This window comes from Camelus ferus, chromosome 8, assembly GCF_009834535.1.
Source record: "Camelus ferus isolate YT-003-E chromosome 8, BCGSAC_Cfer_1.0, whole genome shotgun sequence".
NCBI classification, from domain to species: domain Eukaryota; kingdom Metazoa; phylum Chordata; class Mammalia; order Artiodactyla; family Camelidae; genus Camelus; species Camelus ferus.
In genome coordinates, this window is record NC_045703.1 from 46,062,573 (window position 1) to 46,085,173 (window position 22,601).

The 22,601-nt window shown below is 38.0% G+C and overlaps 1 protein-coding gene across 4 annotated transcripts in view; it reads left to right on the forward strand.

Moving 5' to 3' along the window:
* The first annotated feature begins 1,590 nt into the window (after nt 1-1,590).
* Nucleotides 1,591-22,601, forward strand: part of AKAP7 (A-kinase anchoring protein 7) — a 106,081-nt gene continuing 85,070 nt past the window's right edge. Inside the window, exons 1-3 of one of the 4 annotated variants that reach the window (XM_032484925.1) lie at nt 1,591-2,531; nt 6,774-6,905; nt 16,049-16,188. In XM_032484925.1, coding sequence (XP_032340816.1) covers nt 2,267-2,531; nt 6,774-6,905; nt 16,049-16,188 — 537 coding nt within the window. In that variant the 5' untranslated portion in view covers nt 1,591-2,266. The remainder of the gene's footprint in view (nt 2,532-6,773; nt 6,906-16,048; nt 16,189-22,601) is intronic. The other 3 variants (XM_032484924.1, XM_032484923.1, XM_032484922.1) reach the window with 3 other exon arrangements.

Sequence of the window (22,601 nt, forward strand, 5' to 3'; positions counted from 1 at the left end):
GATCTGCTATGACCAAGTGACCACCAGTCAGCTGATGTCTGGTGAGGACAGAGGACTTCCTGGAAAGGAGATGGGATCGGTGAAGTTCAGTGAGATAAGGGGGTGGATAAGGGCGGCAGCCTGGAAGATTCATTAGTGATGTCAGATCTGGTGTAGAACCCTAGATGTATTTTGGAGGGATTTCACTAGGGGTTGGAGTTCTGGTATGAGCAAATAGGCCATTTAACTATCAAGATTTACACGTTAATTTTGGTTAATTTTTAAGCTTTAGGACGTTAAGATTACCCATGACCTTGTTTTCTTTTTTGAAATTTATCTGGGTGTGTTGCTTTCTTTTTTTAAACAGATATGAGTACAGATCTGATGGCTATAACATTTTATTCATTCATTCAACAATTATTCATGGAATAACCTCTATTCACTTGGGAAAACAAATACTTTAAAACAGACTCTGCCTTCCAGTGGTGACTAGGAAAAGTACGGTAAAAAAGGGCTGTGTAGTAAGGGTTATTATGCAGAGAAGAGCTATTCTCTTCTTCTTGTACAAGGGAAGGAAAAACCTTTACAAGTGGAAATTTATGTCACCTTCACAAAGTAAAATTTATGACCAGCTTTTAAGCAGAAAGGGGGAGGGCAGAGAGTTCTTCCAGTGTTTGCTGTTTCTCAATTACCTCCTGCTCAAAATAACCTTAATGCTAAAGTGGCATATTTTGATTCCCTTCAGTGTTGATGGTGGATTCCTTTTTCGCAGCTTTTGCTTTATTACTTGTTACAGTTACTCATTTTTCCTTTTCTGCTATTAGGTGACCAGCTCCTTAAGAAAAAGACTTGTCTTATTCACCTGCACAACATCAGAAAGGAGTAGATGTAGGGGAACCTTTGTCCCTCTCTAATCAGCCCATAATTGCTCTGAGTGTGCAAACCAAATTCTCAACTTGCTATTATTTAACCAGAGTTACAACATTTATGATTCTCGCGCACGGTCTTTATGCCAACTGTTGTGGTTGTGCCTAAGTCCTTGCTTCTATTACTGAATACAAGTTCATGTGCCCAAAGCACAGTATGGCCAAACAGAAATTCCTTGATAGTTTTCAGGGAGAGGTTGCATAGGCAAATTTTAGGATGAGGGCTGCTGACAGGTAACTTTCTTCTGACTGGTTGGTGGTGAGGTAACAGGGCGGTGTTCCAGGAATCTTGTGCTCAGCCTTAAGTTATCATCTTCCATCTGGGTAGGGGCCTTAATTCCTGCAGAAGAACTTGCTATTGTTATGTATATTCCTTGAGGGGAAACACGATCCTGCCTTAATTGCTGCACTATCGTTTCTTCTTTGCTTCTCCTTCATTTCTGCATTCCCTTACAAACCAGAAAGCAACTGTTTGAACCTTACCTTTGGTACTCAGGGAAGGTCTAGGAGGTTGAAGCCTTTTTCTTACAAACAAGAAACGGGGAACTTGGAAAGGATTTGTACCCAGGAGGGCCTCAAGGGGTCCTGGTTGGTTTCCCTTCCATCTCCATTCTAGGATGCACTCAAGATAAGGCAAGTGTTATCATTCGCAAAATATGCCACATTAATTTGTTGAGAGGTGCACCTAATTTACTTACTGTATAGTTTTTTGCACTTAAAAGAAAACTCCAGTAGAATTCTGATTCAAGGTCAAAGGTTTTTTTTTTTTTTTTAATTAACTAAATTGTTTTTTCTCCCATTTCACTCAGATCCCTGCTTTAATGTGCTAACACCAGCAGCAACTTTAATCTCTAGGCATAAAACCATTGTTAAATAATTTGAGACATTGCCACAATTTGGCTTTTTTTCCCTTTAAAGCAAGGTAAATAATTATACAGATGCACAAGATCTCATTCCTGTACATTTTGCCGTTTCCAAATATTTTGTAATCAGAACTCTGTGTTTTGAAAGCTCTTTGCAAAACTAAACACATGTGTCCTCAGGAGACCCCAGTCAGGGAAGGCTTTCAGCCGGGACCTACTCTCACCCCTCCAAGCGCGGGACGGGAAAGGCCGTCCCACTGGCAAGAGCCGAGTCTTGCCCAGGGGGCAGGGGGGCCCCGCCCGGGAGCCGAGGCGTAGGCGGAGGTGGGGGCGGAGCAGCGCGGCGCAGAGAGGAGCCCCCATTTCTCCCCGGCGCAGGGGTCACGGCTCCCCTTCCCCCGCCCTGCCCACGCGCGGCCCGCCTCGCTCGCCGCAATCCGGGTACCACCGGCGCATCGGGTCGGCCTCTTCCGCTCGCTCCGGGAGCCCGGCCGGGGCATGCAGCTCCTGCGGGGCCTGCGGCTCTGGGGGCTCGGCGCCTCCGCAGGCCCGCTCTCCGCGGCCCGAGCCCCCGCCGCCCGCCCCGGCCGCCGTCCCCCACCCCGCCCCCGCGCGCCGCCTGCCGGGCCCCAGCTCCGCCCCGGCCTCCGCCTCCGCGCCCGCCTCGCGCCCAGCCCCGGGCCGCAGCTCCCGGCCGCCGCCGCTGCCGCCTGCAGGGACCCGCCGCCCGCCAGCGCCGCCGCTATGGAGCGTCCCGGAGCCGGTGAGCCCGGGCGGCCTTGCGGGCCGGGTGGGGCGACCGGAGCCCGGGGGCGTGGGCCCCGCTCGGCCTCTGGGAGGGCCGGGCCTCTCCGCCCCGCCCGCGCCCTCGGCGCGAGGAGCGCGCCCCCACGCCCGCTCTGCTCCGGGTCTCCTCTCCCGGCTCAAAGCGGGAACCCTGGTGTGATCAGCGCTGCTTGTAACCAAGCGTTTTAGTTGTTGCGACGGGAGGCCTGGGGTGTGACTCCCCCCCCCCCCAAGTTTCACTTTTCTTTCTTTTTCTGATCTTAGGAACTTTTAGAAAGTTCATGACAACACACACGCGCCGACGGTGTTTTTGTGGTCAGGAAGACCTAGAACAAGCTCCATTTTTAGAGTTCATCACAAAGTCCTGAACCACCACTTCAGGTTTCCTCATAGAACTTTGTTCTAGGTGTAGAAATGACTTCTTTAAACTGGCGCCAAATCTGTCGTAGGGCCCATAATTAATCTCCAGCTTAGGTGAGCATTTACTGTGAACTGAACTTTATGCGTAGAGCGAGCCAGGGGTTGGGCTTTCGGTGAAAGGGCCCACAAATTAGAGAAAAAGTGCTCTTCTGTGCGATTTTTCTAGTGTAAACGAATAGAAAGAGATCAAAAGCCTGAGAATGTTGAAATGTTAAACAATAGCCGTTAACTGGTGTAAATATGTTTACAGTTGTTAGGGGAATGAAATAATGAAGGCTGCAGGGCTGGCGGTTTTAAGACGCATTTATAAAGGGGTCCATACGGGAGATTGTCATTGTCAAAGAGGAAGGATTCACACCCCAGTTCCTTGCTTTAGTGTGTGGCCTTGCAGTTGAGGGTGCTGATAGCGGACCTTTAAGACGTTTGTGGAGTTTACTGTCTTACACTCCTTTTCAGATATTATTAACTTATTTTGTCCATTTCTCTCTACTAATTTGGATTGCACTTTTGTTCTCTCTCTCTCTCTCTCTCTCTTTTTTTTTTTTTTTTTTTTATGATGAGGAAACCAAAGCATGGAGGCCAGGTGACTTGACGTTCACACATCTCTCAACATTTCTCCAGATGTGAGATGTTTCTATTGTTAGAAGCTAAGCCAGGTCTGGTGTGGATGGGACTGACCCTTTGCACTGGTTCTTGGGGAATGTGCCTACTTGTACGTAGTAGGCGTGAACAGAAGAGAATCTTACTTAATAAAGTTGTACTTTATAGTACAGATAGGAGACTTGCATTTTGTGTGACAAAGGGCAAACTATCCATTTCTTTTCCTCTTTTGGTCTTTGATGAAGTCATTTGCTTAAGCGCACATATGTTTGAATATTAGCATATATTTCATATATGGTTTTATAGTATATTTTAAATGTGTGCATTAGTTGTTTTCTTGTAAAAGTAATAGTGGTTAATTAGCCAAAGGATATAAACTATTTCTAAAGCTGTTATAGCTATACTCAAAATATATTTGTGTTTTTCCCATTTCTACTATTCAGATGTTTTAAGTAGACAGTCTTGTCATCTAATAGATGAGATAACTACTGGGTCCTAAAAAGTTCACATGAGTTGCCCACTTGCTCTCTGTTGTTGATAATTGAGCTCAAGGGAAACTAAACATTAAATTATTTTAAGAACATTTTTCATTTAAAAAAATGACTAAATTTAATTCGTCATGTTATTTCATTCTTCCTCTTGGCTTTGAAATGTGTTATTAGAGCACACAAGTTAGCCTTCCCTCCCCATTGCACATATTGCTAAGAACCCAGTATGTGTGTTCCAAGTAGCATGTGGACTTCGGAGCTGGTATTGAGATACCACTGTTAAAGGGGCCAATTTCATATCACTTATTTCTCCCTCCGCCAGCTTTATTGAGGTACAGTTGACAAAATTGCATTTAAAGTGTATGGCATGATGATTTGATATAAGTATACATTGTAAGATGATTACGACAATCAAGTTAATTAACACATCCATTACCTTACATAGTGAGAATGCTTAAGATCTTCTCTCAACAAATTTCAAGTATGCAATTCAATATTATGACTGCTAGTCACCATGCTGTACATTAGATACTTAGAACTTATTACTGAGTCCTTAGATTAAGAACAAAATAGAGAAAAAAACAAAAGTTGGGTTTATTTCATTTTGTTCTGATTTTCATTCAGCTTTGCTCACATATAATTGCACAAATAATCTTTGTTGCTGGCTTTCAAGTATAAACTACATGGTCAGTGATGATTTTTTCTGTGTAGTTGCATGTACCCAAAGAGATGAGATATGTATTGATCTATTAAAACTTTTGTTTAAATATTAGCTGCATTTGTGTTTTCCAGTGCAAGCATGAAAATAGAAAGGAATCATTTACTTATTCTCACATATTTCAAATAGTTGTGAGTTTATGATTAGACTCATAGTAAACTAGCATTTATTGAAAACCTGGTGCCAGGCACTCATACTTAATAAAGTTTGAACTGTACTATAAATAGTAATATTATTAAGAATGTACTATTAATTTTTTTTTTTAGTTTTGGTATTGAACATGACTAATTGATAGACAAAAACCAATTAACAAAAAGGTTTTGTAATTTTTTGCTTTTAAATAGGTGTGTTGGGAGTGGGTGTGTGTAAACAATAGTAAAGATCACTCAAATTGCAATAAAAATTTAGTTTTTTGGATATGTATGTTAACTGTGACCTATTATGATATTTATTATGTTGTGTGTTGTAAGCCATATTCTTTAAAAAGTTTTTTTTAATTAAACTATAATTGGTTTACACTGTGTTAATTTCTAGTGTACAGTAGTGATATACATATATATATATATAGGAGATATGTATATATATATATACCTTTTCATTATAGGCTATTACAAGGTATGGAATATAGTTCCCTGTGCTATACAATAGGACCTTGCTCTTTATCTATTTTATATATAGTAGTTAGTATCTGCCAATCCTGAGCTCCTGATTTATCCCTTCACCCTACCCTTTCCCTTCTGATATCCACAAGTTTGTTTTCTACATCTGTGAGTCTGTTTCTGCTTTGTAAATAAGTTCATTTGTGTCATTTTTTTGTATTCCACATATAAGTGATATCATATGATATTTTTCTTTCTCTTCCTGGCTTGCTTCACTTAGTATGACAATCTCCAGGTCCATCCATGTTGCTGCAAATGGCATTATTTCATTGTTCTTTATGGCTGAGTAGTATTCCATCATATACCCCCCCATCTTCTTTATCCAGTAATCTGCTGATGGACTTTTAGGTTGCTTCCATATCTTGGCTATTGTGAATAGTGTAAACCATATTCTTAATGGAATATGTTTTTTGGGTTTTATGTATGAAATTAGAGGATTACAACAGAATGAAATAAATGACTTCATTAATATCTTTAGTGTAAATTAACCCTTAGGAAATATATAGAGTAGAAATTATATAAGTATACTAGGATTTTATTCAGTCCTAGTTCAAACAACATTTGTGTCTGTCAGTAAAAGCATGGAGAGTAATTGTACTGGGGAGATCAGCTACTAATAAATTTAGCAATTAACTTTTTCAGTTTAAACACACACTTTTCCCCTTAACCTCCTCACAAGGCATATGATTGTTCTACCCATAACAAGAAAGCAAAATAGAACAAGGACCAAATGTGGCTTTTATGTTAGTACATGTCCATGGGAAAGATGTCAGGGAAATTAAGATCTTTTTGGTTTTTAACCATTGAATTTCCAGAAAAGTATATTTTAAGCCATGTATTTTTAACTGAATTTCCAACGTTAATGTAATAATGGAGAGAAAGAAATTTGAAGTCTTTAATGAAGAAAAAAAAGTCAGAACTTGTACAGATGAGGATGCATAAGTGATGTTGTTAAAAATAAACATGAAAAAAACTCAAAACCTTGTTGGCTTGTTCAGAAGGTATGTGAAAAAAACCCAAAAACGTAGTTTTAGAATTAGGAAAATACAGCCATAAGACACCTTGAGGATAATTGATTAACACAGTCTTCATCTAACCCTGAGTTGAGTACTGTGCTTCAAAAGATTGTTAAAGCTGTTTAACATAAAAATGCATTTATAAAAATGTAGAATATTCTATAAATAATATTTATATAAATAGTTGTATAGTATACTTGAATACCAGTTTTACTATTTCTTAACAAATGTTAATTTATATTGAATTCAGTTGAGTTGTTTTAGTGTAGGGTAGGAGTTAAAAATTAATAATATACTTTTCTTTTTGTGATGTTCAAGGAGGAATAAATTCCAGTGAGGGTGAAAATGTGTCAAAAAAAAAGGAGCCATCAGAAGAATTGGAAGCCAACACTGTGGATTCTCTGGTAGATTTGCCATTTGCTACTGTAGATATTAAAGATGATTTTGGAAGTAAGTACTTTATTAAATAAATATTTGTTTGGAAGCAATAAATAGTAAATTTAGTGATATGTATATATATATATTTTTTTTCTTAATATATTAGTTCACCTTAAGTACTTGTCATGTTTTTAATTTTGGGTTGTTCATTAATAATTGTCTATTGATAATCTGTTGTCAAAACTGTCACAGATAATATTAAGACATGTCTCAAGTTTTGGGCCAGATCATTCTGTAGTTTGTAAGTACTTCAGAAAATAAGGGGCCAGAACATTCCATGGTTTATAACCACCTTAGTTATTCTGGAACCACTGCTAACTTCAGCGGTACGCATTCATCTAACAGATGTTTACTGGCCATTTGATGTGAGCCAGGCTCTCTGCTAGGCATTGGGAGGGTCACCAGTGAGCAAGAGAGATGTTATCCCTGCTCTCAGGGAGCTTAACAGACCAGTGTTGAAAACAGTTAAACTTCTAATCAGTTAAGTGTTTATTAGATTGAGCCAGTGCTTGAGAGCTGCATCCACAAACTTCACAGAACCAGTGCTTACTTGATTGAAATACTACTGGAACTACATAAATACCTAAATCTGAATTTCTTGTCATTGTGAAAACAATACTGTACATGCTACCTGGGGCTGCTTCCCCTGAAAATGTGACAGACTTGCCTGTTATCCAGGTTACTTATGAATAGGAAAATAAGGAAAAGCGACAGTGTCTTCCACAAATATTTATTGACTGTGCCACTCACTGTTTGCGCCCTTACATAGAAGTTTGCTATCATTTGATACAGTTTTATCTTGAGTGGGGTTCTGTAACTGGAGGCGCCATGAGAAATTATCTTGTTCTGTCTCTTCATTTTTGAGAAGAGCAAATAAGACTCAGAGAACTCAAGTAAACTCAGTAATTTCAAACTGTTGAAAAGAGCTAGTTATAGAATTCGTGGTTTCTGATTTGTTAGTTGTCTCTTTGATGAACATTTATTGGATGCCTGACAAATGCCAGGTACTGGTGCCAGATGTTGGGACAACTGAGACACAGGACAGTATTGAAACACATGACTGTCAAGAAACTCACAGCTTCACTTGAGGAGTCAGTACATTAACAGCTGTAATCCCATAAAAGGAGTGCTGTAGAGGATGCTGTGGGAGTCCATGGGGCGGGGATGTGTGGGCTGAGGCATCTATCCTGGATGTGGGGTAGAGGGTGTCCTGGAAGGTTTCCTAGAGGTTTGGCAAGAGTAGAGGCTTGGTGGATAGGTATGAACTGCCCAGGGTTCTTTTCTCTGCACCTGCTGTCCTTGAGCTTAACTGATCATCAGAACTTTCTGTGGAGTGATACAAAAGTACAGAGTACCCTTTCCTACCTTTGTGTCAGTCCAGGGAATCTTTTTTTCTTTTTTTAAACATCCCAGGTGATTTTGATACTCAGCTGGTCTCAGGAAACACTGCTTTCTATCACACTGTCTTGCAATACAGCAAACTTGATTTATATTTTGGGGAGATGTAAGGAGAGAGATGCTTAAAATGTACTCACTCTCTAGGTATCTTTTTAATCAGTTTTCCCCAGTCCATAATCCAGGGGGAAAAGGAAAGAAGAGGTGTTTGCTGAGTCAGGGCAGGGGTATCCCATCTTTTCTTTGGCAGCTGGCCCGTAGACAAAAACAGCTTTTGTGAGTTTCAGAGGCATTAGAGAAACCTTCATTTCAAGATTAGCATACTTTTCAAATAGAAGACACCTTTTAGTTATGAGAGGCAAGAATAGTGAGGATTGAATTATGCTTTCCTCTTAATTCCTTACTTTTTAGCAAATAAAATGCGTATACCTTAAAGTGTAATCACTTCTTTATGATTTCATTACTGTCCCTAATTTGGATACAAAATAATTAAAAATTCTGGATACTAATGCCTACGTGCCTGTAGTGGGCATTGCCCATCCACACTTCTTCCCTCTGGTCACTGTCCCAGTCTCTGGATCACTCCCATGGGAGTGATCTTAAGTTGGACTGGAATGAGAGATGAAGCTTGCTCACAGTTCCAGCGATAGGTGCTTCTGACTTACACATATCCTACCCGTATCCAATATAGATGAACAAATGGCTTCTACTATGGATGAGAGTGAGATACCACCAGAATGCCAAGAAAAGTATTTTCTTAGTTACTGTGTCCTTGTATCTCTACTGGAGAGGAGAAACAGTGACCACTGGGGCCAGAAAGAAGGAGAGGGGTGTTGTCTGTGATTCTGCAGTCCATTCCTGCTCTGAAAGGTACAGCTGCTTTTTCAGAGGAAGGCCTTTGGGATGTTAGGCCAATCCTTCATATGAATAGGGATCTTTTCTCTGTAGTATGTGGTTTATTTCTTACTAAAGAAATGCTGTTATCCGTGTAGGTTTGGGGCTCAGGTCAGTCCACAGAAGTCCATTTTTTAGCTATATAGTACTATACTGCTTTTTGATAGTTCAGACTTTGGAACTAAAGTCTTTGTGTGTTAATCTAGACTCCAAACCATTGTGTATATTACTTTTGTGGAAAGATCGATTTCAGATTCCAAGCTCCAAGTGACTAGTTTGGTAGGATGAGAGAAATAGAAAACTTGTATTTTAAGTTTTGGCTATTTCATTTTCTACTCGTGGGACCTGGGACACTTAACCGTGTGAGCTGGGCTTCTCCGACTGTGAAATGTAGACCATCCCCTCCTGCTTACCTTGTAGTGTTGCCGTACAGATCAGAAGAGGCAATGTGTGTAAGTAGTACAAGTGCTGCTTGTAAAACCTGTGAAACTGATCCCTTAGTTATCTGGGCCAACAAAAGTTAAATCCTTTGCAAATCAGAAACTATGTACTAGTTTTTGCGACGTAAGATTTTTATAGAAGATGTGCAAAAACTGGATCTTTGTTGTCAACTGTTAAACCTTAAGATAGATATGGTAATATCTATCTGTCTAAGGCATAGGATCATCCAATTGTGGCTTGAATGCACTTAACATGGCTTTCTCCTCCATTGAGTAACATGGAAATTAAATCAATCGAATGGTTCTGTGGTAGACAGCAACCTTGACATTCTCAAGGAGCTGGTTATTGCCTTTAGTTCTTTCCGTTTCCTTTGGTGGGTGGAAATTGTGAGTTAACTGCCAAGAAATTCTTGCTGATAGAAACTCTGGCAGAGCAATAAGGGAAGTAGTGCTGACAAGAACATGGTGGGAAGGGGAATCCTTGCCAGTAAGAAAACTCCTTAAACGTTTGGCTCAGAGTGTCTCAATTGTCAACTAGTGAGTGCAGTGTCATGATTAGGTGTCATGTGGTCTGGTTGGTGGAAATGGGTCTTGACATTTTTCGGTTAGTTTTGTTTTTGAGAAGAGACCATATACTAGAATTAAATGTTGGAATATGTATTAGAATATTATGTTAGAATTTGATGGAAAATATATTAGAATGAAATGTATTAGGATATAAATAAATAAATAAGAAATAAAATATCTGAATGTATGTAAAAAGAAATCTTTTAGAAATGTTGAAGCAGTACAAACTGAGCCACACCTTTGGGTCTATAGGTTGGGTGTTTTCTGGGAGAGAATCCAACATTAGTGAGTTGTTCAGCTGGACCTGCTCACAAGGGGAAGCATTGTTAGTCAGTTGGTTAGAACCCAGTAAACCATCCAGAAGATGTTGGAGGTTGCTGTGGGCCCTGCCTCTGAAAGCTGAGTGGCAGCCTGCAGAGGAGAGTTGTTCTGCTGCTGATAGGAAGGGCTTAGGGTGCTTCCCACAGAGAGTGCAGGTTTGTGGAGACCTTCAGTTTGATGGATTTTGCTCTCTTTTGAGAATCACAGTCCTTACCTATGAAACCACACTTAGGTCAAGGTTCAAAATAAAATAGTCAGGGTTTTTTTTTAGGGGGGGTCACATGTCTTTCCTAGACTTAAGAAAGATACTTATTTAGGAAGGGTCTAGTAAAAAAGGTTAAAAAAAATTCTAGTAAATAGTCTCTTCTCAAAACTGGAAATCAGTTCTTCTGTTGAAATTATTACAATCTTTATTTTAACTTACACAGAATTCTAATGCTTACCTTATAATTATTACAGATTTTAGAGATACAGGAAATTATCATTTTGTTACTTACTTACTAACTAATACTATTAAGTTGTATTTTAAAAAATACTTCAACTCTTAAGTATTTTAAAATGCTGATTTAAACTTACATTACCTGAAAAATTTTTTTTTAACAGAAAAATATGTATTTTAACAGAAAAATAAAGATTAGATCTCAGTACTTGGTATAGCAAGTGATTATCCTGAGTTAATTTTTAAAAAAGGATAAATTGTGTTCTGTTTCCTCTCTGTAATTAATTGGGGAAGCCTGTAATGCATATTCTAAATTTTATTATGAAAGGACTTAAGTCAAATATTTGTCCCAAATAATAAAAAATAATTGGTGCAAGGCAAAGGATGTAAAAGATAAAATCCAGTTAGAAAACAAATACATGGGAAGTTATGTAACTTTATAAATATAAAAGGATGAACATTAAAATACGATTGTAACATCAGATTGGCAATATTTTTTATAAATAATGCTCAATGATTTTGATGTCATATCTCCATTGCTTCTAACAATGTATTGTCATAGTCCTTTTAGAAAGAAGTTTGTTGGGATCTTCAGCAATGTTCATACCTGGGGTAGAGCCACTCATGGAATTCCCAATATAAGGACATAGTCTTACTTGTGGAGAGAAGCTTTATTCATAAATGTGTGTCACAGTGTTTTTGAGTAGTAAAAATATTGGGGGGAACCCCAGATGTCCATTAGAGAGTAGTTGAGTAAGCTATACTAGTGCCTTTAGATTACGTGTTAATGGAGTTACATGTTATAAAAATAATATTTCTGAAAACTGTCATAGGGAACATTTCCTATATAAAATGTGAGGTAAAAAAGTAGGGGAAATTGTATATGCTGTTGATCTACAACTGTGTAATACTTTATGTGATTTGTCACCAAAATTAATAGTGATTGTGTTAAGATAGTAAGTTTCTGAGCATTTTTTTGTTCCTTTCTTTAATCTTCAAATTTTATGAATGGTCTTGATTCTTTGCTTGAAAAAATGCGATTAACATTTTGAATTATGGTTAGAAACTTGCTTTTAAAGATGTAACCTTCATTGATTTAGTAAACACAGAGCTAGGTAAACTCATTTTTTCCTTGATGCTGTCTGCTAAGAGATCACTAATAGAGTTAAACTCAGGTGGTTAGAAGTGAGAGCTGTGAAGTCAGGCTGTCAAGTTTCAAAATTTGCTCCTATACTTTCTTACTGTGTACTATGAGCAAGCGTCTAGGCTCACTTGTATTATCTCTGATGTTGGCATAATCATGGTGGGTGTCTCGTAAAATTGTTGGGAGGATTCCACTCCTTGCTAAAGTCCTTACAACAGTGGGTGGCACAGAACTAGCCTTTGTAAATTTTATTAATTTAACCTCACCAAAATTTTCTGTCCAAATGTATTTGCTGAATTAAATATGTAAAAAAATTGCCCCTTAAGAGCAGTATTTTATAGTAATGTCATTGAATGCTTCCAGTACATCATTGAGTGCTTTATAGTTCATCACTTAATCCTCGTGGAAGATGAGAGCAGTAGAATTATTTTTTTTTAGGAAGAGTTAGTAATTTTCTGAAGATGATTCAGAGAGTAATTCTATGAAATATAGAAGGTAATATTCTAAGTTGTTTACTTAAGAAGTTTGAAGAATGGTTACTTTAAAGATTTTGACCACTTAAGTAATAGGAAAGAAGGAAAAGAATATCAAAACAAAATCTAGTTCACGCGCAGCCTTTTGGCTGACAGCGAGTGAAAACAATCACCCAACAATAACAGATGGACAACCTCATTAAGTTAATTTCTCCTGTAGTTTATTCTCTTGTAGTTTTTTGAGGGAATAAAAAAAACGTTAGGGAAATTAGATAATTTAATAAAATGACATTTGTGGTGCTTTAGGTAAAAAACCCGATGCCTGTATGAGAGAGTTACAGCCTTTGTCAACAAGACCAGTTTCATTAGAGCACATTAAAGTGGCTCCTGAAATCATTATGAGAATTAACAAGTGTAATAGATTAAATTTATGGGAAGGGTTTACAAGCTTTACTACAACAAATAGTTTTGGTTCTTTTTGCTAAACAATAAAGTTACTCTAAATAATCCAGTGAAAGATCCGTGGCACGTGGCCAGAGCTCTCTACATTTTGCTTCTGAGGTCATTGATCTTTAATGTTTGTATTGTAAGCTTGGTGTTACTTGAATATTCTGCTCCTTATATTTTCGCAGGAACTAAATAAAAAGTATAATAGCAAATTGTATTTTAGAACTTAGAGTATGATTTAAAAGTTAGAAATAAAGTTTGGTAAGGAAAAAAGAGATTTTTATACTCTGGCCAGACAAGTAAACCTACAAATGAAAGGCAAAGAAGATACGCAAACAAGAGAAAAGAGATGTTGGGTTCAGTGTTTAGCAAGTGGACCATAAATCAGCAGGACTCACTGAAATAAAAAAAAAAAACAAAACAGGCAAACATTACTTACAAGGGCAAATTAAACTGTACTACATCACTGAATACACTCAGGATTCTTTCCTTTTTTTGGCCAGCTCTCATCAGATAATTTTAAACTCTGTGCAGTTTATGATGCCTAACAAAAGAAAATTTTAGATAATGTAGTTCAAAGGACAGTTATATACATTCTCCATATTTAATTTTTTAAAAAACTGTTCAGGGTTGCTCTTCATTTTTGAAAATATTTAAGTGGTTTTAATGATGAAAAACAATAGATTCTTTTTAAGTTCCCCTAAATGATCTTAACAGATATAAATTTCCCTAATTATGTTTAGCTCTAGGGAATATCTAATAATTATATTAGCTAATAACAGTACTTACTTTGCACCAGAAAGTAGTCTAAGAGCTTTTGTGTATTAACTTAGTCTTTAAAAATGTTCCTGTGAGGTAGCTATAATTAATATCCTCAAATTATAGAAGAGGAAACTGAAGTGAAGAGAGTATTTGTGACTTATCTGAGATCACATAGCTAGTAAGTGAAGGAGCCAGGTTTCAAGCCCAGAAACTCTGGTTCCAGGTTATATTAAAATTGGATTCCATTTCCTGAGTGCCAATTATAGCAGACGGAGGTGGGCTAGAAATGTATTTAGAAGTGGATTTAAAATATGGTCCTTCATTAGCATATTTTGTGGCTTCTGTTTAAAGTTAGTACATTTAGCTCATGTTATTACGGTGAAAGGTAGGACTGTTGCTTAGATATCTGAAATTATAAGCAGCTGAACATATTGATTTGATTTGCCACATTAAAAAAAGTTGCATGGAAAATAAAACCCAGTGGCCTCATATGAGGCAATTCATATAATGCTCGTAATTCAGTCGAGAATGCTACAAACTTTGTATAAAGTTCTGACAAGGTCACATATATAAAAGAAGCTAAGAATTCATATTTCAAACATGTGGTTTCTGTAAACCAGCATTTTAACCATATTAATCATTACACACATTGCTGAGAAATGTAGTAGAGAAATGAATGCATGAACACACTGGGTAATTTTGCCTTAACCCATAACGATACAGTCAGACTTGTTACCCAGGTGACCTTGCTCTTAATTTACCTGTCTTCTAGGTCTCCTTCGAGGGCTCACTCACAGATACATGTTAGTCCTAGAAAGAAAGCATGTCTATTTCCACAAACCCTTAGTTTTTAAATTTTAAACATTTCCTACTATTTTTCTTAGAAGTTAGCATTAGAATATTATTTGCAACATTCATTTAAAAATTCTTTACTATTGCTGTTTCAAAGAGCAATGAAATAAGGACAATTCCATCTGTCCTTTTGTTTTGTACGTAGTTGTAACTACTTATCTAGAACTGCGTTGGAGAAGCAGTTTGATGCAGTAGAAAGTACACCAGAAGGAGAGAGTTAAAAGGGCTAGACATCCCAGACTTGACTCTGACATGGGGCAGCTTTTAGAAGTTTTTCCACTCTTCTGTTTCATCACATGCAAAATAAAGAGTTTAGCTGGATGCATACAGGCCTTGTGCTCTTGGGAGCTCAGACTTTTCTCAGAGTCCTTCTCAAGGCACTATGTGCAGGTGGTCACTGCGGTATGTTAGAGTTGATCCCAAAGATGAAACCGATCTCCTAGAATTGCATGTAAGGTAAGGTGCTTCCTCCCTCCCTCCCCCTTTCCAAAATCATACCTCAGAAAATATAATTATATTTGAATTCTTACAGAGTCTCTGTGAGGTACTCTACAAGCTACTGTTCAAGAAGACACAGTCTGAAAAATCACTTCGTGGTCATTTTGCATGCACATGGAAGCCCCTGATAGAATCTTTACAAGAGACAATGGCATTTCACACTGATTTGGAAATGATTTCTGGGGGGTATAGCTTTGTAATTAGAATTGTTGGATGTTGTAAATATCTTCCGAAGATGACTTTAAAAAGTTGCATGCCAAGTATTATCTATGGTCGAGGATCATTTAAAAATTTTTTTTAATTTGTTGCTGACAGATATTTTGTAAGATACAATAAAACAGGAATTGTTAGCAAAAAGATGTTAATGAAAAAGACCTACAAAATAGAAACAGATTTGACAGACAATATTACTTTGCCTATTTGCTCTGAAAGTTTGTAAAGCATTCTCAGTTTTTGCAACAAATAGCTTGTAGTGTGACGCTGGCCACAAACCAGACTTAGAGTGGTACTGCTGTGAGTGGTTTTGTTGTACATATGCATATACAGGATGGATAAAAATATAATTTTTCGTAGCATCATGAGAATTGTGGCATTGTTGTTAATTATGCTCTAGATCAGAGGTTTGTGCACCATGGCTCGAGAGCCAGATGTGGCTATCTGGTTTGTAAATAAAGTTTTATTGGAACTCAGTTGTACTTGTTTTGCCTGTGGCAGACTTGGGTAGTTTTGACCAAGACCATATGATCTGCAAAGCCTAAAATATTTTTTATGAGGTCCTTCATAGAAGAGCTTGTCAACTCCTGCTCTAGATTTGAAAGTGACAGTTGTGAATGATGATTGTGACATAGCGCTTGTTCTTTTCTGATTATATTATCTTTGTTTAAATGCATTAGACATATTATTGTTTGACTTTTTTTCTCTAGTCACTGATGTACCTCAAAAAAATTTGGAGAGAAGTAAAGAACATGAACGGATCAATAAAGATCAAATAAAGAAGAGGGAAAAAAAGCGAAAAGATTACCAACCCAATTATTTCCTATCCATTCCGATCACCAGCAAAGAGGTGCTATTTTTTTTTAAAAAACTATTTTTGCTAAGTTTTATTCTAAATTATCTTTATGGTATACTAAATGCTTGTAAGTCTGTTTCCTCTCAGTTTTTAAGAGTCTTTGGTGGCATTGTAGCTGGGCCATACAAGGAGTATAGAATATGTTTAAACGGTAACTTTGAAAAATAATATTTAGACAGTCATATTTAAACAATAATTTTGCAAGAGCTGCTTGAAAATGTGTTGCCAGGTGCCATGTCAAGGTCCTTTCTAAGTGTTTGTTTATCATAATGAAGGAGTCTTTCGGAAGCAGAGAGCAGGTAGAAAAAAGAAAATTCTGAAGTCTCTGTGGGGAAAGAAAACTGAGATTTCTTGCTGTTTGGTCCTGTTTATGGTAATGATTATTGCAACGTAATTTTTTAAAAAAATTACTCATTGTACCAACTTAATATAGCATGATAAACTTGGTAGACATCTATTAAAAATCTGAAAAATTAATGTGGCATCAATGAAAGGAAATGGGACCAGCAAACTGGACCACAATAAGAAACCCTGATATGTGACTAAGAGAGAAAACTGCAGTGTCTAAGGCTTCTAGAGCAGTGAGATGTGAATTAAAATGCCTCAGGAAAGCACACCTCGCTTAGAAGACTGACTGTTTTTACATCATGACCCAATTTAAGAGCTAGATCTGAATTTCTGTTTGATTGTGAGCTGTGATCTCTTAACCAGACACATTTTCAGGTTGCTCCTCCCTTTATTTAACTAGAGTGTTTCTACAGAATGCTAATGAATTTTTAAAACTCAAAGCAAGCAAAATTGAAACCAAACAAATATATATCAAAGAAAAAATAAATTCCATTGGGACATTCTAGGGAATATCTAGACCACAAGATACAGTTTAGTTGGGGACAAAAGATAAGATAAAAAGAGAAATTGTATTACCGAGCAAAACAAGATACTAGAATTTGATACAGTAAAGAATTAGGCTCTGATTTTATAGGTACGTAGTGGTGAGTTAACAGTAAAATAGCCCTTAAAAGTGTTTAGGTGATAACAAAGTTTAACATAATCGGCAATTATATATTACATTAAAACACTTGTAAGTGACTTGGACAGGTTTTCCCTGAGATTTAGAATCCCATGTACGTATGGGAATTAGAAGAGAGCAGGAATTCACAGGTCCTAAGGAAACTGCCTATGAAGCAGGTGGTGACATCCCCAAGGGCATGCGATTTCTGGTGGAAGAGACGCCTTGATTTCTTGCCTGGAGATTGTTCACCCCAGAGTCTGTGAGAGTAGATGTTTGGTGAGCCCCTCTCTAAGTTGCTTTGCTTAGGCCCTTCATTTTCTCTTGCTCCCTTCATGCCTTTGCTCTTGGCTCCCCTGGTCCTGGGTCACCCTCCGAGCCTGCCCCATCCCCTCCCAGCCCTGTGCTGGCCTCTTTCCTCCTCCAGCGAAGACAGGCGGGTGGGGTGACATGGTGGGATAGGGCATGTGCAGAAGGGGGCCCCGAGAGGAAAGAGGGTGGAGGGGTTCTTTTCTTCTGCCACTAAGTTCAGGATTCAGGCCACAAAGATGGGAGGAGGGGCATGGGAGAGAACCCTTGGTTTTCACTCTGTACGCTGCAGTAGCCTTTGTTTCTGCTTCTCAACTCCTGGGAGGTCATGTAGAAACTAGGGGAGAGTACAGGCTTTGGAGCCCAACAGGCCTTGTTCGGATACCAGTCAGGCCACAAACGCCACTGTGGATGTAGGTCAGGTTACCAAGTTTCTGTAATTCCAGTGTATTCAGTTGTAAAATGGAGATGATAATGGTCATTTTCTAAGTCCAAATTTGGACCCGTCCTCTATTTATACAGTTCAGTATTTCTCCATTGATACCTGGATAAAGACAAAGGCTTTGCCATATTCTGCAAGGTTTTTCATGGCCTGGCTTTTTCCCTTTCAGTCCTTGTTCCTCCTGCCAGAGCACCCCTGGGCTTCCTTGAACTTACCAGGTTCCCTCTGCCCAGGGAAAGCCTTCTCTGCCTGGGAATTTTCTTTCCTCTCCTTTTGGTTTTGTTAATGCCAAAATCACAGCTCAGACCTCTCTACCCGTGACCACCCTGACTAGGTCAACCCCCCCATCCCTGCCCTCGGGAAAAAAAAAAAGACATTCATGGCTTTCCTTTGGTCATTTCTCATCTTTGAAATTTGACACTTGTTAGTCTTCCTCACAGTTTTTCAGCTCTTTCCCAGTACCTAGAACAGAGCTTGGCAAGAGATGATGCGCGCGCGTGCGCGCGCGCGCACACACACACACACACACACACACACACACACACACACAATACTGTCATTTTGGGGCAGAAGATGCGTTTCTGGCATACCAAGTTCCGGTTTTTATAATAGAGGTTCAAAGCAGTTTGCTTTCCAGGGGGTGGGGTGACTTGTGATAGTGGGGAATACAAGTTTCAAGTAATGTGGAAACCAAATAATTTAATGTTTCTGTCTCAAGAAGACTCACTTGTGGGTCACCGAACGCTTAGGTGCAAATATGGGGCCAGGGGTGGGGGAGAAGTAGGAATGGGAGAAGATTAGGAGATACTTTTTATAGCTTTTGTATGAACACCTTTTTGTTTGAAAGTATCCGATGTGAATTTTCTTTTTAAACTACTTATGAGCTTTTGTGGGAAGGCCTGGGAAAAGGAGCAGCATTTATAACGTTGTTTCAATGTGAGACTGTATTCCAAGTTCCAATTAAATGACCTGCAAACAAGCTTTTGGAAGCTAGCACACTGACAATGAGCTGCTCTACTTTTGGCCTCTATTTGTTGGCACCTAGTTTTAAAGAAGGAAGTATTCAGACTTGCGTGGGTCTTTGATTTTAAAACACATTCTTAGTTTGGAGTGCTTTCTTAATGGAAAATCATGATTTTTCATATTTTTAAGAAATAAAATTGGAAAATGAATTAGAATGACTGCATAAAAATATACTAATTGCAAGTATATGAAAGTATGTGCTTGTCCACTACCTGCAGGTCACATATTAGTTTAAAAATAAAAATAAAGTGACTATAACTCAATAAAAAAAAGTTTAAAAAAATAAAAATAAAGGTGAAAAAATTTAGTGATGTTATAATAAATTCTAAATATTTCTTTACTGGCTTGAATTGTTTCATTATTAGTTCTAGGTGGATTTAGCCATATGTTGGTTTTGTATGCTTTCTTATGAGCGATAAGGTAAGTCATCACTGAAAAATGCAAGGGACCAGTTAGAAGCTGATTATAATTAAGAGTGTATTAAATTTTTTGTAAGATAATCTTTTTATACCAATGGAAAAGTGTGATATTTTTAGGGGTTTTAAAAGGCACTTGTTAGACATTTATTACATTTAATTCTGCATTTCATCATTTTGTAATGTGAGAAATTAATGATCTTATGAAAATACAGAAGTAGATTTGTGCATTCTGTTCCTTTCTGGGAAATGTAGTTGTGAAAGTACTTGATATCATCATGTATGTTAAGCACTTGGTGGATACAGAAAATTCTTCTATTTGAGGATGGTTTTTTTACTGCTTTACTCCCAAGTTATCGCTGTATCATCAGTTTTTCAAGTTCTTCTCATGGTGTGGAGAAGCAAGAAAAATGAGCGTATTCAGCTTTGTAGAAAAGTTAGGTAGCAAATTGATGCGATAATTCCATTAAATCTTAATGAGGCAGCAAATTAAGGAATAATGTATGGTAACAGCTTAGGAAAAAATCCAAAAATAATGTCAAAAGACGAAGTCAAGGACATCTTCCTCCTGTGTGCCAGACTGTAACTGCTCTGCCTCACGCACTGACTTGAAGGTATTTTCTTTGAGCTCATGTATGCTTTGAATCAACTTGGAAGCTTAAAAGATAGAAAAATGAATTTTCTTATTGTGTTATTTTTAGGCATGTGAAATATGGCTTAGTAGTGAGGTTTAGCAGATGGCTGTCTGTTTTTATTCTCTAAATACAAAGAAATTACTCAATGTATGAAATATTTAAGATTTTAATAAGCTTTTATTTTTAAAAATTTCTTTCCATATCCTGTTTAAATATGACTCTATAATATTAGGTTTAAAAAGACTACATTGTGCAGTAGTGCCGGTGGCAGGGGATTATGATAACAGATAAGCTTTAATGGCTTTGTAGAATTTTAAACAGTGGCTGTAAAAATTAGTTTCCTTTGGCCTTTAATGACACTGGTACTTTTTAAAATGGCATACAGAGAAGACTCAGAAGTTTTTTCTTTTTTTCTTTTTATCTTTTAAGAATGTAATTAGGAATAAAAAAGCGTTAAAAAATTTAAAGATGGTATCAAGGAATATATAAATTAATCTGGAGCATCAAAGCATAGTTAGAAATACATTACTTGATTAGATTATCTTTAGCATTTTCATAGGTTGAGGTTAATTTTGTGTTATAAGTACTGTGTGCCTTTAGAGAAACAGTCTTCAAAGTGTTCTACAGTTTTTAATTTGCAATTTTACAAGCTACTGGATAATTCAAAGATACGAATGGTCTAAAACTATTTTGCACTAGTTAGTGGGACATTGCACTAAAATGATGAGTATACAATTGGATGGAAATTTTTGAGCAGTGTCCTGAATTTATATATAATTAGTATTTGAGCTTAGAATGAAGACTATAAGTTTTTATGAAAATGCAAATACTCTACCCAGTAAGTGCAGGTGGCAACCCCCAAATTGTGATAGTGAAAATGCCTCCAGGCATTGACAAATGCCCCTTGGGGTAGAGAACCACTGATTTTCGTAATCTTGGCAGTGCTGCATACCTTATATTAGGCAAATGGTGTAGAGCTTGCATGTAGCTTGTCTACTGTGGTCTTTAACACATCCCTGTAAGTGTGGTGATGCTTTATAATTAGAGAAACCAAGACTCAGTGAGGCTAGGTGACCTGTATGGGGTTACACCTGCAGCAGACCCGGCGTTAAAATCCAGGATTTCTGATGCAAGGCCAGCACCCTTGATTTGCATCACTCTGTATGAAAAAGTTCTCATCGCAAGCCACTTTTTCATGATCAGTTAAGCCAGAATGACCATTTTTACCGGCTGAGATTTGAAGATGTAGTTATACTGTTTTGAGTTCTGACATTCTTGAGCACCCATGATTCACTGGACAGTGGGCTGGGCCCTTCCCACATGACCCTGGACTCCCTTGAGCTGCTTCATTGTTTCTGCGAGCCAATCTCAGCACTTCTTTGCCCCTGGGAAAAAACTCTCAAAAATTCAAATGTAAAATCATCGCAGAGTAGTATTAGACTTACACTAAAGGCTTTTTTGTGAGGGCTCATATGTTCTATTACACAGGATCCAGTACGACTTCCTTAAAATCTCCTTTAAATGTCTTCTTCCCCTCGATGTTTCATTTCTTGAGTCAGTAGCCGCATCTCTGCCCCTCTCCTTGTCTCCTCTTGAAAATATATTCCTTGTGCCTTCTCCTCCTTGGTTTCTGACTGCTTCTCCTCCTCCTCACTCCTCCTGGATCTTTTCCTCCAGGTATTTCCCTCATCTTTTCTCATGTATTGCACGTTATCCTTTTCTCAAGTTCTGTGGCTGTTTTTAATCTTCTATATTTAATTTATTTTAATGGTGGTAATTACCAGTACCTACCTCATAGGATTGATGGGAGGCTTCATTGAACTAATATGTGGAAAATGCTCACAGTAGTGCCTAGAAACTAGTGACCATACAAGAAAGTCCTGTTGTTAGTTCCTGTTGTTGAAATGTTGTGTTTATGATTATTTCCAGGCTCTGAGGTGAGACAGCAGAGTAGAAGAAATAGACGTTGCCCTCAGGGAGTTCACAATTTCATTTTATCCATACAGAGCAGAGGAAACTGATTCTAAAAGATCTTTGTGTACTATTACGTTAGGAGCATTTTATTTATCAGGCTATCGATATTCTTTTGTTGGGTATCATGGAAGTGACATCTTACCTTGGGAAATATTGTGTTAGGTATTATTACGTAACCTCCTACCAGGAAAACACCGTTTCCTGTGTTACTCTCTTCCAGATTGCAAGGAATACAGGAACACTGAGGGTACTTTGGGTGATGCGGATTTATTGTAAAGATATGTGGGAAGTCAGATCCCAGGACAGCGTCTCATGATTGGCCCAATCACATTTTGCAGATAATGGGAATATTGTTCAGGATAAAACAGCTCCTCTAGTATCAGAACAGTCAGCTGTGCTCGTGATTCAGCTGTTTCTTATCTCTGCTGTCTTTTGAGGGACTCCTCTTGCCAGCCCCGTCTTTTCCTTTTCTCTCTAGTTCAGCCACCTCTGGGCTTCTCTGTGCGCCCTTTTCTTTGGGATTGCTCAGTTTACTATTTCATATTCAAACTGTTTTTCAATGCACTCACATTTAGTAGTTGATTAGAATTGTCTCTAAC